This window comes from Acinonyx jubatus, chromosome B1, assembly GCF_027475565.1.
Source record: "Acinonyx jubatus isolate Ajub_Pintada_27869175 chromosome B1, VMU_Ajub_asm_v1.0, whole genome shotgun sequence".
Classification (NCBI taxonomy): Eukaryota; Metazoa; Chordata; class Mammalia; order Carnivora; family Felidae; genus Acinonyx; species Acinonyx jubatus.
In genome coordinates this window covers 200242383-200259393 of record NC_069382.1, presented here as the reverse complement: position 1 = coordinate 200259393, position 17011 = coordinate 200242383, and the positions used below count along the sequence as shown (strand labels likewise).

The following is a 17011-nucleotide window of genomic DNA, read 5'->3' as shown; positions in this document are numbered from 1 at the left end:
CCCGGTATCCACCCTAAGGCTGACCATCCCAAGGTCCCCGCACCAGGGCCGGGAGCAAAATCTGAATGCCAGCAGTAAGAGCACCTGGTTGGCCAATGGTGTGTGTGTGTGTGTGTGTGTGTGTGTGTGTCCGCTTGGGGGAGGGGAAGGGGGTCCACCTTCATTCAGCTGCAGGTGTGACTGTCCAGGGAGGCAGCTGTGAGGGTGGAGTCTCAGTGGTGGCCAGTTGCAGTGGGGAAGGATCATGTCGGGACTCCCTGAAAACAAGCTGTGGGCAGGGCAGCGAAGGCTGCCAAGGTCACCAGTGGGCTTGGGCTCCCTAAGGAGGCCGAGAGGAGGGGAGACAAATGTGATGGAAAGAACTGGAAGCCACAGGGGTGAGGTATAAAAATCTGTATTTATATTACAAAGACAGAATGGTACAGCACAGTCCCTCCCGGTGAACAGGCTGGTGGGTGGCCCAATTCTCTCCAGTGAGGATCTTGTAACACGCTATCCTGGCCAGTGCCAGGCCCCCCGGGAAGCCCCAGACTCTGGCACAGAACCTGCCCTAGATGTGGCCCGGGGTCAGAGTTCTGTGTGCCCAGCTATGGGGAGGGGTCCCCAGGTTAGCTGATCCAGAGAGGCAGGGGGTGGGAGAGTGGGGGAAGCCTGCCTCGCTCAGCAGATGGGGATTGTCTGGGGCAGACAGGAGGGCACGGGTCCTCAGGGCCTTAGTTGGGCACACAGCCCCATCAGCCCAAGAGAGCTGGCTCGGGCCCCGGGCCTCCCAGACCCAAAATGCAAAGGTGGACCCAGAGCTCCAAGGAGGAGAAGCCTTCTTGCAGTCTTCCCAGCCAGCTGGGCCCGCACTGGGCAGTAGTGGCCTGGTGTACAGGGGCCAGCTCCCAGTGAGGGTGGGGACCCAAACATGAGCCTGGGACTCCAGGATCCTGGGCACCCAGTGCCACAATGGCCCACAGAGGTGTGGGAGGGCACACGGATAGAGAGTGCAGGCACCCCTGCAACCCTGTTCTGGTCCCATCTGCTTCTATAGACTCAACAGTGCTCAGTTATCCGACGCGGCCTCAGCAGGGCCCCCTCTGGGTCTCTGTGGCCACCAGCAACAGCTAACCTGTGCAAAAGGCCAGAGGGAGGAGAGAATGGATGTGTAACTCCTAGCACCACACCCTGGCCCCGAGGACCACCCCCAACGTGTCTGCTGGTGGCAGGGAGGGGCCTCTGGGAGCACAGGCCCCTAGGTGGCCAGTGAGGTCAACTCCCTGGCCCAGGTAGGAACCACAGCCTGAGAAGCCACAGGCTGAGCTGCCAGAGGTCAGCTGAGGGAGGGCCACAGTTGGTCACCTGGAGATGACCCTGCTGGCTGGGGTACTGGGGGAGCTGGTACTTTATGAATTCTGAACACAGACCGCCCCAGGGGTCTGGACTTGTGCCTCCCACAGCAGGATCTTCAACTCGCACACTCCTGGCTCGGAGTGCGCCAGATGCTCACGAGAAGCTCTCTGTGGACGTGCTCGGGCAGACGGGAGCCACCCTAGGCACTCTAGACCTCCAATGACACTGGAAGGAGACAGGATAGAACAGGTTCCCTCGCAACCACCAGCAAGATGTCTGGACAGTCTCCCCAGTCCCTGCGCTGTCTCCCGTGAGCCTGCTCTCCACTCGCCATCCTGAGCCTCTGCAGGACAGGTTCTGTGCCAGAGCCGTTTCCAGGAACCCCTTTCTGCCTCAGTAGGCTACTCACCCTGGCGCGTCTACCAGCGTGACCGAAAATAAACACTAGCTTCCACCCCCCCCCCACCCCCAGTCTGGAAATTGGTTACAACGCACCAGAGAGGGAAGCAGACACTGCGGCGGGGCGGCCCCACAGCACGCCACCCAAATATTGCTGTGTGGACAAGGGCTTCGGGAACAAAAGGCCAGGAGAAGCCTCCTAAGGCCCCGGCCTGGCTACCCAGGGTGAAGGGCTGTCCTCATCAGCTGCCTATTTCTGAAATCTGGGGCCCTCACCCTAGGCCAGGGGAGCAGGGACGGTTCAAGCTGGGTACAGCTGAGAACCTATTTCTCTGGTTAGCCGGCTCTTCACCAGGCCCCGGGCACAGCCATACTGGGGTGCTGGGTCACCAGGGGGCCAGGTGACAGAAAGCTGCGCACGATCCCCCCCCCCCCCTCCCGACCCCGACCTGGCCCGGCAGGAAGCCAGCCGAGGCTTCTGGGAGGGGCTGCTGCCTGGGGAGGAAGCTAGGAGGGCACGTGCTGGGCAGGCCAGGGGCGCCCCTTGAGCCACAAGGGAGATGCTGGTGGTGGTGGGCGGGGCGGGGCCAGACATGGGACACAAGGCACACTTGGACGAAGGTGACATACAAGACGAGTCCCTGAGACGCTGGGTCACTCCCACCCCTCAGCAAACAAGGACACAGCAACGGCTAGGAAAATAGAGTACAAAAATCTCGTACAGGAAATTGAGGCGGCACACGCTGATGTCACTTGGCGGGGAGTCTTTAGAGCTTTTTTCTCTTTTAAAAATGTTTCTCTTTTGTTTTTGGGAAAAAGCCTCTTTCCTGGGAGCCCTGTTCTGGGCTGCTGGGCAGTGCAGCAATTTTTTTTTTTTTTTTTTTTGCTTTTTTTCTTTCAAAGGTAGATGAGAAAGCCTCCTGAGGCCTCAGTGGCTTCAGCCTGCCGTCCCCAGCGCACTCCAGCCCCGGCCAGGAGGAGAAGCCCTCTGCCCAGTGCAAACAGGGCCAGTGAGCCAGGGTGGGGAGGGGGAGCCAGGCACAGGCCAGGGACCAGAACTTGCCCAGATGACCCTTGAAGGCCTACCTCCCCATGATGTGTATCCTCTGGGTCCAGTGACAATGTGTGTCTGCATATGTGTGTGTGTGTGTGTGTGTGTGTGTGTGTGTGTGTATGCGCGTGTGGGCGTGTGTGCCTAGGCATGTACGTGTGTACATCTGAGGGACCTAATAGAGCAGAAGCTTGGAAGGGGGGGCCTGGCCTGCCCCCAGGAGCCCAGCGCTTGCTCGACACCTGTGGGGTGCAAAGGCCCCTCTCCGCCCACTTGCCCCAGGGTGCTCACCCGAGTCCCGCCCTTCATGGGTCCCTCCATCCAGGCCTCAGGAGCCTACGTGGACACACAGATGGACAGACGGACGGAGAGCCACGCCTTCCTTCCTTCCTCGGTCCACTCCTTCCTTTCTCCTGGGATCCAGGGTTGGGGTCTGAGCTCCCCGCAGTGGTCATTAAGCCCCTCACACGGTGCCCGCCGGGATTTGCAGCAATGATATTTAATACTTCTGGAATGATTAGGAATCTGAGAACAGACCGTGGGCGGCTACGCTGGGCTCCGGGATGTGGGAGCTGGGCCCCGCCTCCCTGCAGGGGTCCCTGCCCAGCTGGGAGGGGTGGGCAGCACAGTGGGCCCTGACCGGCAGGCGGCGGAGGCGGGCAGCCCAGGCGGCAGCTGGAGCTTCCAGAATGGCACAGCAGCGGGCCCGCGGAGAGGCTTTCGAGGACTGGAGGGCTGGCACGCTTGGCCGGGCAGGCAGGCGGGCCAAGGAGCTGAGGGCGCTGGGCCTACGAGAGGCCGGGGCGGCCAGGCCGCCGGCAGGGGGGCCCGTAGCCCCCGTCGCTGCAGCCGCCCCTCTGCAGGCTGTAGTGGCCCTCCACGTCACTGCTGCTGCCAACACTGTCCAGCTCACCAGGGCCAAACTCCATGCCCTCTACGTCCACTTCTGGGGAGAACAGAGACGGCAGGATCAGAAACCGAGGTGCCGGCCGGGGGCCCCCTTCAGAGTTAGGGCCGATCTCCACCCTTCATGGAGGACGCAGAGGCTCCGGGGGCGGGGCGTGGGGGAGGGATGGGGCTCCCGGCCTCTGTGCCTCTCCCTCCACATGGCACCACTTCCGCTACCACACTCGGAGCGCTCGGACAGCGCAGGGGACACACAGCGGCCATCGTCCCCACCCAGGGGCCGCTCCCACGCCCCCACCTTGCTCTGAGTCGTCGGTGGAGACGGCGGAGCCTGTGCTGTCTGTGCGCACGCGCTCCAGGCTCTGCACCGACAGCTGCTCCAGGCGCCGCTTTAGGAAGCGGTGTTCCCGCTGCAGCTGCTCCTTGATGCTCAGCGCCCGGCGGTCCTGCTCCTCCAGTTTCTGGGGGCGGGGGGCGAGGGGAGCTGTGAGCTGCGGGGATGGGGGGACCATCCCCTACCAGGAACTGGGGTGCAGGGGCGGGTTCTCATCCCGCACCCCCCCCCCCACCCCTGGCCAGGGGCCACAGGGTGCCCAGTGCCCATGGGGCCCAAAGTCCCGATGAGCCCCCTCTTCACCCCTCCAGGCCCGTTCTCTGTGTGTGCTGACTGGCTCCAGACGACCCACAGCCACTAGACACCTTGGCCGAGCCAAGTCACGCGTGGGCCCTGGGCTAGCACCACCTCCTGGAGGACAGCCGCCCTCAGCAGTCTTGCCCCCGCTGTCCCCCATACTCCTGACATCCGCTCACCCCCTGCCTGCCCTCTTCCCTCTCCATACCTTCCCTGCTGGAGCTGTTGCTGCTCTGTGAGGCCCCAGGGCACTGACTCTACCTCTCTCAAAGCTCCAGCCCCCCTGCCTGTGCTGGCCTGGGAGCTTTGAGGATCTCTTGAGGACACTGAGACCCACCCTGGTTTGCCCAAGTGTCCCAAGATCTCCCCCCCCGCCAAACCAGCAGGTCTGTCTCGAGGCCTTGGGGGCCTACCCCAGGAGACCAACCCCACCTTCTACCCAGAACCTCCCAACCCCTGGGCTGCCGGCTTCCTATCCTGCCCTTCCTGGCCCCACGTCTCCTTCTAGCTGCTGCCCCTTCACAGCCCAGGGCCCCCGAGGACCACACCTCCCCCAGCCTGGCATGGCTACCTCCTACCCACCCCCCACCTCCCAATAAAACCCAGCACGTGCCTGTGACCACCTCAACCTTCAGCATCCCCCGTGGCCAAGCACCGCCCACCTACCACCAGAGACCCCCCAGGGGTCCCCGATGTGCACCTGCTAGGCGGCTCCCCTCAGGCCCCCTGGTCACTCCCCCAGGGTGCACGGGACGGGATGGGGTCAGACCAGGGGCAGCAGCGGGGGCACCGTCCTACTTACCTTGATGTGCATCTTGGCACGCTTCAGGAGGCTCAGCGTGGTGTGGCGGGTGCTGTCAGGGCCCAGGGGCACCAGCTGCTTGAGCTGCTCCAGATAGAGCCTGAGCTTGGCTCGTCTGAAAGAGGAGAGACAGAACCGTCAGGCCAGAGTGGCACCGCCGACGGGGACAATGGCAATGGCAGCAGAGAGGCCTGGGAGGTCTGAGGGCACAAGAGGCGGCCAGCCAGACTCCTGCATGGACGTGCTGAGGGTCCAGGGCTCCCCTCCCAGCCTGGCTGGCAGCTTCCCCGGAGCAGCCAGGCACCTGCCTTCTGGATGCCCCAACAGAGGAGGAGAGCCTATGGCCAGGGCCCGTGCAGCCAGCCCACCACGGCTCTCAGGGCCTCAGAAAGCCACCGCCAGGCACCGCCTTCAGAGCCCTGGCTCACCCTGCTGTCACCACCCTCCACAGTGGATCCAGGAGGTCAGGGGACGACCGGGGACAGCAGGGTTAGGGTCCTGGTCAGACTGCTCCCAGAGGTCCAAGGGGGCCCGAGGCAAGATTGGCATTCCACCTTGCCAAGTTCAGGGTGGTCTCTGGTCACGTCACCACAGAAACACAAGTCTATTGGGGTCATGGAGGGCTGAGGACCAGACCCTCCACCCCGAATTTGGTTTCCCTTAGAAGAAACAGCTTCATTCCAGATTTCGTCCCTGTGTTCAGGCAGATGAAGGCAGAGTTTCACAGAACTGTACTCCTAAGAGCCAGTGGCACTGTTGACATGGGGGTCTCAGGTTGGGGGCGGGGGCGGGGTGGTTGGCCTGGATCCACCCTTGCAGAAACACGGCCTTCCTGGCTCATCTCATCTGGGGAGGGCAGGCTGGCAGAGACTAAGGTGGCTACAGTGCATCCTAAAGGACGCTGTGGCCACCGCGATGGCCTGGGGCCATTGCCCCATCCACGTGACTGCCCCTCCTCAGTACGTGCAGGGCGCCAGAGCCCCAACACGCTGTCCAGCCGCGATGCTCTGCTGGGGCTCCGCTCTGAAAGGAGGACCCTTGAGGGCGAGGGGTAGGAGTTCTTTGTGAGACAGTCTGTCGCCCGACTGCCCAATCACCACAGCCAGCACATGCCCCTTCCCTCAAAGTGCCAACCGTGGCCGTCTCTTATTTTCACCTCTATCCCCTATGTGCCACAGCCTTGCTTAGCCTTAGAGAGCCCAGGAGGAAAGTGGGCAGTGATGGCCACTTCTGAGGGGCATCCAAGGCCTGGGGAGAGAGGGGGCAGCTGGGTGCAGGGCAGGACCCCCTCTGTAGAACAGCAACTAACAGCCCCGCCCTGTAGGAGGAAGGCTGGCTGCACATGGACCCCCCTGGCCCTACGTCTGCCACCCCTGTCCACACAGCACCCCCACTGAGAGGGCACCTCCCCACCCCGCACCCCAGCCCACAGCACCCCAGCACCTAGGGTGGGCCAGGTGGGCCTGAGTTAGGAAGAACTTCCAGGACACAGGACTGATGCCGTGCTCTGCCACGAGGCCACACGGGGCCAGGACCTGAGCAGCCCAGGCACCAGGGACCTACGTACGGAGCAGCCCATGCTCTGACTGGAGGCTGGAGGACCTTCAGAGATAAGCGCCCACCTCCATGCAGACACAGGGCTGGGGAAGGGGGCATGCATGACCCCCTGGAGTCCGGGAACCTCCGCTCCCTCACTTCCAAGTGGGTGGAGCATCCCCTCTGCCCTGCTGAAAACAGGGCCAGGAACACAGGGGCAGGCTGCACACCACACTCTGTGCTCAAGGAGGGGTCGGCAATGAGAGCGTCACCCTCTCCCCCGGGGGCCCTCCTGTCCTGCCATCCGTGCTAAGTTCACAAGTGGGGTCCCCTTGTCCACCTACTCTAGAGCAAATGGCAATTCTTACAATCTGCTGCTTAATTACATAAGCAGCACGTGATCTTTGTGCAAAATCAGAAACTGCCGATCAGCAGAAAAGTAGCCCAGATTCCACCACCCAGAGACAACCATACCATCCTCTCAGTGTGCTCTACATTCCTGCGTCACAAACGCTCAGTGACAACATCAGCGTACAGAACCACGTGTGTGACAGGTCACCCAGTATTGTTTAAAAAAATAAAACAGCAGACGCACACAAGAGACTCAACAGGACACAATGAAGAGCAGGAGGCATGCGTCTCCAGGTGATGCGGTTGGCAACGTTTATTTCTTTGGCTTTACGGTTTGTGTTTTTTAGTTATTTGTTTTTATATTTTCCAAGTTTTCTACGCTAAAAAAAAAACAAAAAAAACACCACATATTACTTTTACAATCAGAAAGAGACATTTGTACAAGAAAGAAAAAACACAGCCGAAAGACGAACAACAGTGGAAAAGTATCTGTGATACACATAAAAGACAAATGGTTAGTATCCGTGACATTTTGAGCTCATACACATCAAAAACAAAGAGAGGAGTATCTTAATGTGGAAAACGGGCAAAGGACGCAAACAGGCAAGTTGCAGAGCACAGACTGCTAAGCTAGCACAAAACCAAGTCGGTCTCCCAGCACTCTAGGAACTGAGGACCAAGCAGGGCGGGCGGGCAGGCGGGCGTCTGGGCCAGACTGGAAAGGACCGGCCGGCTCTCAGGCGGTGCACGGGCCCATCTGCGCTTTGTTCAGGGAGAGCGAACAGGGACGACAGCGCTGAGGGCCGCTGCGGCGACCCAAACCCTTGACCAGCACCTGCACTTGTAGGATCCGGGTCCCACCGGACTGCCCCCCACGGATGCAAAGATGCACGTTTACCGACGCTCGCTGTGGCCCGGCCTGCGTCAACCAGAGGGCCGCCCCTAACAGTGCAGGCAGCACGCGTGCCCGTGCGGGCGCTGGGACCAGGAGGCGGAGGGGAACGCACGACACAGGTGGACACTCACGTGGTGTCCGGTGAAAGGTCAGGTTAGAAAGAGCAGATGACAAGGTCCCATTCTTATCCAAGTTAGTATCCGTGCGGAGGAGGAGGGAGCAGGTGCGGCCTCCCAGCCGCCTGGGATGGCTGACTCTGAGGGGGGAGCCAGGGAGGCCCACGGGCGTCAGCGAGGAACGTGGACGGCCTGCTTTAGAAATCCCAAAGCAGAGGCTTCTCAAGAGACAAGGAGAGCCCGCTGGACCACAGCCGTGCAACGTTTACCACTGGACAGCGCGCCCACCCAGCTCCAGAGGAGCGCTGGGCCAGGAGGGCAGCCTCGGCGGGGTGGGAACCAGCGCCGGCTGTGGGGCCCAGGCAGGAACCCCATGCCCCACCCCTGTGGGGAGCGGGCTGCCCCATGACCTCTCTGGAGCTGGAAGGGGTGCCGGGGCCCTGCAGCCCTCCTCTGGGGCTGCCACAGCGCCGCAGGCCCTCTGCCAGTGCCCCATGGCTGGCCCCGGCATTCCTGGGAGCTTTGAAAATTCACCACTTCCTGAAGGAACCCTGTGTGGATTCTGGGGCCAGAACCCGCCTCTGGGAATCACTGCAGTCTGTTAACAGCAGCTCGGTCTCTGGCAGCCGGCCACAGCCTGGCTCTTGACCCAGGCCTTGCCCGCTTCCCACCACAAGACCCTGCTCCTCAGAGGAAGACCCAGGGCTCCCATGCCGCATCCCCCGGAACCCGAGGGGCAGGGACCCAGCTCCACAGGGCCACGCTCTGGGCCACCCCAGGCCTGGCAGTCCGAGAAGAGGCAGCATGGAGAGGCACCAAACTGTGGCTCCCTCAGCAGGTGTGATGAGAAGCAAGGGTGCCCCATTCTCCCCTCATGTGTTCCCGCACCTTCCAGTTGTGCGGTTTCTAGAGACGGTGAGCCACTGTGTCAGGCAGACATGGCATGGGAGCCCCTGCAGAGGGCCCCCCCACCCCTCCACACACAAAACCTAAATCCTGGAGCTGAGCTGGTGGAGGGGGGGGGGGTCATCCTGCCAAGAAACATCTGACTTCCACGACCCCCAGGCCTGGGGTCAGGAGCAGAACACTAGAGCAGCGTTCCACAAGAGAAGAAGGGAGGACGGGGTAGGAACGGGCAGGGCGGGCCTCAGCTTGACCGGGCTGGCTCGGAGAACATGCCGGGGAATGCCCCACAGGCCCAATGTAGGCACGCCTCCAGGGAGGGCAATGTGCGGAGCCGGTGACCCAGCCAGCTGCTCCGTTCCTGCCCGTGGCCAGCAGCCAGGAACATCCAGCATCGGCACAGGTACAGCTGTGACCCGGGGCCTGACCAGGTCTCAAGCTCCAAGACTGTGGGCCCCTCATGGCCAGCCAGGAACACACGCCCTGCATCGGGATGGGGGAGTGTACATGGACCTCAGGCCACCTGTCTGTCCTGCTTCGGTGTCTGGAAAGAGCCCCCCGAGGCCCAGCCTAGGGGCACGCTTTGGGAGAAGGTGACTGAGGCCAAGGCCAAGGCCAAGGGGCAGTTGTAGGGGTCAAGGCTAGCAACGTGTCCCCCTCCACAGGCAGCCATGCCCTTGCCACCCATACTCCCTTCGTGTCATCCCCTCTGTCTGAACTGAGGGGCTGTTTTTCCAGACACCACCCCCAGGAAGCCTTTTCTAGAGCATCCCCACATGCCTGTCCAGGCTCCTGGGTCCCAGTGAGGCTGGCCATGTCTTCCAGCCTGGGAGGAACCCCAGGGCCCCCACACCTGCCCCACCTCCACGGTCTCTTGGGAACCCCTCAATCACACAGGACCAGTCCAGGAAGTACGGTTCCTCCAAAGAACACAGCGTCCTGTCCCCACCCAGCGCCCACCCAGCCGAGGGCTGGATCCCAGGGGAGAGGAAGCTGGCGCTGCTGTGGGCGTCCCCGGAGGGGGAGGGGGGCACAGAAAACTGGCTATGCTCCAAGCTTTCCCAGGGCAGGCTGGAGTTTTTACCTTGTACACTACCCGCTACCCTTGTACACCCCCACTACCGCCCAATACTGACCCAAGAAGGAAGGAAAGAACTGGCCCATTTCACAGATGGGAGCGAAGGTCAGGAAGAAGCTACCACAAGGCATCCCAGGACCCACCCACAGCTGCACCACCCTGCTAAGACCAGCTGCAAGGCCACCTGTCGGCAGGGCCTAGCCTGCCTGTGTCTCGTCCCTTTGTCAGAGAAGGTGCAGGGTCGTGGAGGCCCCGAGGGCACGACAAGGCCTGTAGCACCCAGGCTAGGGGCACCTGGGAGGGCTCTGGGGCCGACCTGGGCCGGCTGTACTGCCCCTTCCCCACTTCTCACCCCAAGCCCTCCCACTCCTCGGAGAACCCAGAGCAGACTGGGCCCTGCAGCTGGCAGGTGGGTGTCCCGGGATCCAGCCTGGGCCCGGAGCTTTCCCTCAGGCCCACATGGCCAGAGCCCGGCTGCCCTTCCCACTGCCCCCAGATAAGACCAGTGGGAGCTCCTTGGAAGGCACACCCCACAGTGCAAGGGACCCTAAACTAAGGAACCCCAGACTGAGAGGGCTGAACCCTCCTGGCTGGAGACCAGTGTCCTGAGAGCTCAAAAGCTGCTCCCAAAGGCAGCAAATGCCCCGAATTAGATGGATCTTCTCCTCCAGGGAGCTGGCCCTGACTGCCACATAGCACAGGGGGCCTGTCCCTAGCCGCTCACCCCCACCTGAGCTCTCATGAGCAGGGCACAGGCCCCGGTCTCTGCCTGCTGGCATGGGAGTGCCTGAGACCGGAGCCTGACTCCTCCTTCAAGACTGACCCTTCCCAAGCAAGGGCACGGCCTGGCAGTGCAGGTGGCCACACCCAGGGCACAGCAGGCGGATGCGGGTGCGGCCACAGCATCCCTTCAGCAGAAGGATAGGTAGGACATGTCAGGTGGCCAATGTGGGGCCTGGGGGGGAGGGACAGGGGATCACTTACCTGTGCTTTTCTAGTTCATTGTGTGAGGACCTGTTTAGAGAGACAGAAAGACAGAGCTCACTCTGCTGACCACCAAAGCACAAGAATGACAGCTCTACTCAGGAACCTGCAAGATGGTGGCAGGGAGGGTGTGGGTCCCAGGACGGCTCGGGATGGGGAGTGCTGGGCAGGTGAGCACTGCTGACCAAAGGCTGGGGGAACCTCACACTGAGTGACAAGGACAGGAGACACAGAAGTGCAGTCATGTCCAGGGGTGTCTAGGACTGCCTGACTTACTTAGTGAGACATGTGGGGTCTCTTGCCAGCAGGAAGGTCCAGGACCCCTTCCAGAAGGTTCTACGACTGACCCACCCTGTGTTCCCAAGGTCTACCAGGCACTAAGCCACCAGCCTTCTCCACCCCACACTCCCGGAGGCCAGCAGTGTCTCTGGAGCCACAGGAGCTGTCACAGGGACCCAGCTGCAGGTGAGCACAGAGGCCAGGACTTCAGGACGCAGGGTGGTGCTGTCCTGACAACCCCAGCCATAGCAACATCCTCACCGTGTTGGGCTCTCCCACCTGCAAGATCACAGCTCACACCAGCGGGGACATCGAGGGACAGAGCAGACCCAGCCCAAGAGCCCTCAGCCCAGGGCTCTGATACCTGGATGCTTCCTGGCCCAGTGGGCAGGAGGGACACTGAGGCTGGCCCTTCTGCTTCCCTCTGGGGCCATGGTCTTGGCCTCTCTGGGAACAGTGGCCCCATCTTCTGCTCAAGCCTTGCCCATCTGGCATTCAGACAAGGGTACAGAGTCCTGAGCACTCCAGTGGGCAGTGCCACCACATCTGCCCTGCAGAGCAGCAACGCAGCAGGGTCAATCTCCCCGTTCTAGATCATTCTCCCAGTCCAGGCGGGGACCCCACGGACAGCCAGGACTCCAAGGCCTGCCAGGCTCCCTCCCATGTGAGCAGAGGGCTCCGGCCACCTCGGGGCACACCCAGATTGGATGCCGTGTCCCCCACCCCTCACTCCTTCCTGGAGCTTCTGCTGACCTCTGCCTGCCTGCCCTCACTCTCCCGCGCCAGGAACTCTGGATTAGGTGTCTCCCGTCCCCACCCCACGAGCTGGAGTGCCTGCCCAGCCTTCGTGCCTCTGCTATCCACCATGGTTCATGGCCCCATCAGAGCCAACTGGGGCCTCCCCTCTGCAGCTTGAGGAGAGCCTCCAGACCTGGGTTCTGGGGGGGCTCAAGGGCCTGCTGGTCACAAGGGTTGGGCAAGAAGCTTTGGAACCCCTGTCAGGGCTGGCCAGGACCAGGAGGGAGCAGAGCTGTCAGGCTCCTCGAGGCCTGAACAACAGCCCGCCAGCGTGGGTCTGCCCACGTGTGAAGGATATAAGGGTCAGGGAGTGTCCTTCAGTGTAGAGCAACCGGCCTGGCCACCCCCTCACAGTCTGGGCTGGACCCCATCCTGGAGAGAGAGGAACACTCCTTGGCTAGCCGGGAGTAGGGAGAGAGGCCCAGAGCCCCGCCTGGGACTCCTCCCAGACACCTGTGCTAGGCTCCTGGGGGGTTTGTAACATGGGTCCAGGAATGCCCTGTCTTACGCATGCTTCGTACTGGGGCTAGGGGTGGGGGTGGACCCACGGCTGGAGCTTTACTAAGCACATTCCTGGCATCACCGGTTCACACCCCACATCAACGCCTCCAGGTAGATACTCCTCTACCCATGCCCTTGTAAGACCTGAGCCCCAGCAGGCTGGCTCTAGGCCTCTCTTGCTGAACCACTGTTCCCAAGAGCCCTTCCTGGAGCTCTGGCAATTGTGGGGCCTCCCCACACATGTCACCCTCCTGCCCCACTATTCACCCCTCATCCCGGTCCCAGCCGTGCCCATCCTTTTCCCTCATCTTGGTGGGACACAGAAGCCTTGCAGGCTGGGACTGCCCTGCCAAGTCAGGGTCCCGAACCCTCTGGGCCCTGCTCTGCCTTAGGCCCTGGTCTGGGTTGGCTGAGGCCCAGCTGGGCCAGGACAGCCTGGAGGGACCATCACTGTGAGCCATAGGGGCCTGAGACACTGGGAGCGGCAGGCTCTGCCCAGAGGAGCAGCAGGGAGGTGCAACGCAGCCCAGTAGACCTCTCATTCCCTTCCCAGTGAGCTCAAGATCTCCATCCTGCAGAATGTAGAAGGCCAGGACCCCACTGCAGAACGGGAGTGCCAGAGACAGGACAGGGGGCCAGGCAAGTAATTCAACTGGTCTATGCCTCAGTTTCCTCAGCCTTAAAATGGGGATAAAAATAACACCTCCTTCATGGGTTGGGTGAATATTAGCACCTACGTGAACCACTCCGTGCATAAGGGGCCCTCTTCAGAGAATCTTAGAGAGAATTCTGGTGATCGCTTTTGGGTACCCCATGGGAGTCCAAGGTCACGTCACGGAGTTCTCCAGGGGTGCCATGGCACTGGGGGCAATGAGAGCCAATAGCACGGGCCTGGCTAGCTCCCTGAGGAGGCCTGAGTCAGTGGTGCCCCCCCCCCCCCTTCACGTATCCCTTCCCAAACTGCCCTCAGCAGGGGACCAGGGGCTGGGACTCAGAGGCTCGTCCAGCCAGGGCAGATGGAGACTCCACCGATTCCTTGCCAGGCCCGGGGCGCCAGGACGTCACAGGAGATGGGTCCCTGTGCCAGCCTTTCTGTTTCCCAAGAACAGGCAGGCCACAGGAATGAGCCGCACCCTCTGCCAAGGGGCCCCGAAGCCCCCTGCAAGAGCAGCTCCCAGCGTGGTGACATGGTCCAGAGCCAAAGTGGGCCCCCAGACAGTGCCAGGTGTGCTGTGGTCCTCATGGCAGCGGGGAGAGGGGAACCCCGTGGGAGCCCTAGCTCAGGGTCCCCATGCCCCTGCAGGGCTGTGTACCCCGGCTTTGCGCTTCACAGCCTGGGAACGAGGCCAGGGGAGGGGGTGGGGATCGCTGGCACCCGGAGGGCTGCTGCACGGCGGCCCGCACCTCTTCCAGCTCCCCTTAAAAAAGGCCTCCTGTCCCAAAGAAAGGAACCCTACACTTGTCGCTGCACTTTCACTTGTGTCAGGAGAGGGGCAGGAGCGGTGGGACGGGTGGGGGCCCAGGCAAGGCCTCCGGGCGCCCTCTTTGTCCAGGCCCCTGGGGGTAGGGGTCCTCAGCCCAGCCGCAGGAGAGGTGCGGCCCACCCACCCGCGGCAAGCAGAGGTCAGGGCGAGCGGTCCCACGCTGCTCTGCACCGAGCCTCAGTTTCCCTGGACTCACGGGGGCACCGGCCAGCGCCCAATGACAACTTTTTTCCTGCCCGGAAAAGTCCAGAACAACTTGGGAGCGGGGAGCGGCTGCGGGAGGAGACCCCGAGCGGCTGGCGCTGTACGCGTGGCACTGTTTACGCGAGAGGCCGAGGAGGCGCGGCCCGCGGGAAGATGGCGACGGCGCGGGCGGGGCCGGCCGGGCGGGGCTGCGGCCGCGGCCCCGGCGCGCCTCCTCCTCCAGGCTGGCCGCCGGGGCGCGCGGCCGCGGCCGGGCTGCGGACCGGGGGTCGGGGCCGCGGGAGGGCGCTCAGGGGGGGGGCGGACGACCCCGGGCGCCGGGCCGGGCGGGGGGCGGCCGCGCGGGGGCTGGGGGGGCGGTACCTGTTGTTCGGGGCCTTGCGCACCAGGCCGGCCGCCTTTGTCTTCTTCCTGGCGAAGTCGCCGTCGAAGGGCAGCACCGAGGCGTAGCCGTGCTCGGCCTCTGCGGACAGACGGCGCGGTCAGCGGGCCCCCGCCCCGGCCCCGGCCCCGCCGCCGCCGCCCGCCCGCCCGCGGCCCGACGCACAAAGGGGCGCGGGCGCTACCTCGGTCCCTGCGCTCCAGGTACTCGGCCGCCTCCAGCAGGATCAGCAGGGAATTTAGCTCCATCCTCCTGCCCGCCCGCGCGCTCCGGGACGGCGGCGGCCGCTGCCCGGCCCTCTCCGGCCGGCTCCGCTAGCCGCCCGCCCCGCGCGCCCGGCGGCCCCACTTCCCCGACTCCCGCGGACTCCCAGCGCGCTCGGCCGCCACCCTCCGCCTCGGGCCCTCAAATTGACACATAAGGCGAGCGGCGGCCGACGCAGCCAATGGGGGCCGGCGCTCCGGGTCCGGGGGCGGGCGCTAGGCCGGGCCGGGGCCAATGGGAGCTGGCCGAACGCCTCGGGCCGGGCCGAGAATGTTGACAGATGCGAAGCTCGGTTCCGATAGGCCCGCCGCGGTAGTAACAATTTAGAAGCCCAAGCTTAGCAACAGCACGTGGTGGCCCGGCCCCCGCGCTCTCTGACTGGCGGCCGGCGTGCATGATAAGTAGGCGCCGTGCGCCGATTGGCCCAGAACGGTCTATGTAAAATAGGGACCGCGGACCAATGGCCGGCTGCGGGGCGCGCGGCCAATGAGGGCGCCGCAGCCGGACGCGTTGCCGGGAGGAAGAGGAGCGCGGTGGCACCGCAAGCCACCGGACCAGCGCCCCTGGACTGGTCAGGGTGCGGGAGTTGTCGCGTGCGCCTGGCCTGTCCGCCGGGTCTGCACGTCGTGTGCAGGAACCTGTTGCCCTGGAACAGCCACAGCACTGGCTCCGCGGGAGCACGGGACCTCGTGCTCTCTTCGGGGGTGTCTTATCGGCTGCAAAGCGACATCCCTTCCTGCCGGACACAGAGTGACCCCAGGAAAGACCGGAGCTTGGAGGAGGGACGTAGAGGGTCAGAGCCCAAGAGGCAGATCTTGAGCCACATCTCAACGGGCAGAGACCCAGAGAGGGAGGGCCCCTCAGGGCTGCCCAGTGGACCCCAGGCCTGAAGGAAGGGGCAGAGATCTGCTGCCATGGTCCCGAGGGTTTCCCAAGAGTGGAGGGCTGCGTGCTCGTGTCTGGTCTGAAGAGTGGAGACATTCCAAGACTTTCCAAGGAAGCGCTTTCTAGGGAAGAGAGTTGCCCTCCTTGGGAGAGGAGCGAGCCCCTCATCAAACTCCTTGCACTTGGGTGGCCCTAGTGGCCCCTGACCCTAAACTGATTCCGTAGGAGCAGGGACTGGCAGCCTGGAGGCATCCCCAGACTGGCCTCAGTTCCCTTTGGTCTTCCTTCTCACTGGTTGTTGAGACTTGTGGCCTGGCAACTCCTGAGGAGGGGCCCAGCAGGCTGGAGAGTGTGGGGATAAGGGGGCTAGACCCCTGCCCTGACCCTGCCCAAACCTCTAAAGGGGGCATTGCTACTGCCAACGAAACAGAACAAAAACTATAAAAATCTCTACTTTCCATCCTAGGATCTATTGGATGTTTTATACACCATTTCCTTGTGCATTTCTGAATTCCCCATTTATGGTTAAGGGAACTGGGAATCCTGAGGTTTAGGGACTGCCTAGTGTCTCCTGGAAATCCCAGTAGCATTGATATTGGTGCTCCCACAAATGTGACCCAGGAGCAGGAAGACCAAGCCACCTCCTGACCTAACGCTATTTGCTGGGGGTGGGAGCCCAGCTGTGTGATCTGAGAAATGGGGTTAGGGGTGTGTTGTCCTCCCTACAAGACCCCAGCAGAGCTCAGCAGGACCCAGCCGGGCACTTGGAACCTGCCATTAGACAGCCCTGCATGGGCTGTCTTGATGTTAACCCCAGCCTTTCCTGCTCATGCCCCACAATTACCCCAGAACCAGGGCACAGCCCCTAAGAGCTGTGCAGGATAAAGGAGAGTGCCCAACTCTGGGGAGGGGCAGATGCATTCAGAGTTGGGGGGCCTAGGAGGTAGAACCCCAGGCTTACCACCTGGTGGCTGGTATTTTGCAGAGTCCCTTCATCCCTGCTATGTGAAGAGTAGGTTGCTGGCCCCAGTCCTAAAGCCGGCACCTTGCCTAGGGTGAGTGCACCTGCTGGATGCCCACCCTACTAACTGCCGTGGGGCACGAGGGCTGCTCTGTTCCACAGCCGGCTGGGCAAAGGGCCAGGTGTGACTGGGAACCATGTGCATACGGCATCCCAGTCTGAGAGGAGAGGGGTGGCCCCAGCTTGCAGCTGAGCTGTTTCAGGGA

At 62.8% G+C, this 17011-nt stretch overlaps 1 protein-coding gene across 2 annotated transcripts; it reads right to left on the bottom strand.

Moving 5' to 3' along the window:
• Positions 1–378: 378 nt before the first annotated feature.
• On the bottom strand, positions 379–15051 carry MXD4 (MAX dimerization protein 4). Of its 2 annotated transcripts, XM_027066815.2 has the most exons (6): positions 14820–15048; positions 14617–14716; positions 10988–11017; positions 5125–5239; positions 3990–4152; positions 379–3731 (listed from the first exon to the last, which is right to left on the bottom strand). In XM_027066815.2, the coding sequence occupies exons 1-6, from the start codon at positions 14881–14883 to the stop codon at positions 3574–3576; spliced, it is 630 nt and encodes a 209-aa protein (XP_026922616.1). In that variant the 5' UTR covers positions 14884–15048; the 3' UTR covers positions 379–3573. The 2 variants fall into 2 exon arrangements, with proteins under 2 accessions (XP_026922616.1, XP_026922642.1); XM_027066841.2 differs by lacking the exon at positions 10988–11017 and having other exon boundaries at positions 14820–15051.
• Between the last annotated feature and the right edge of the window lie 1960 nt (positions 15052–17011).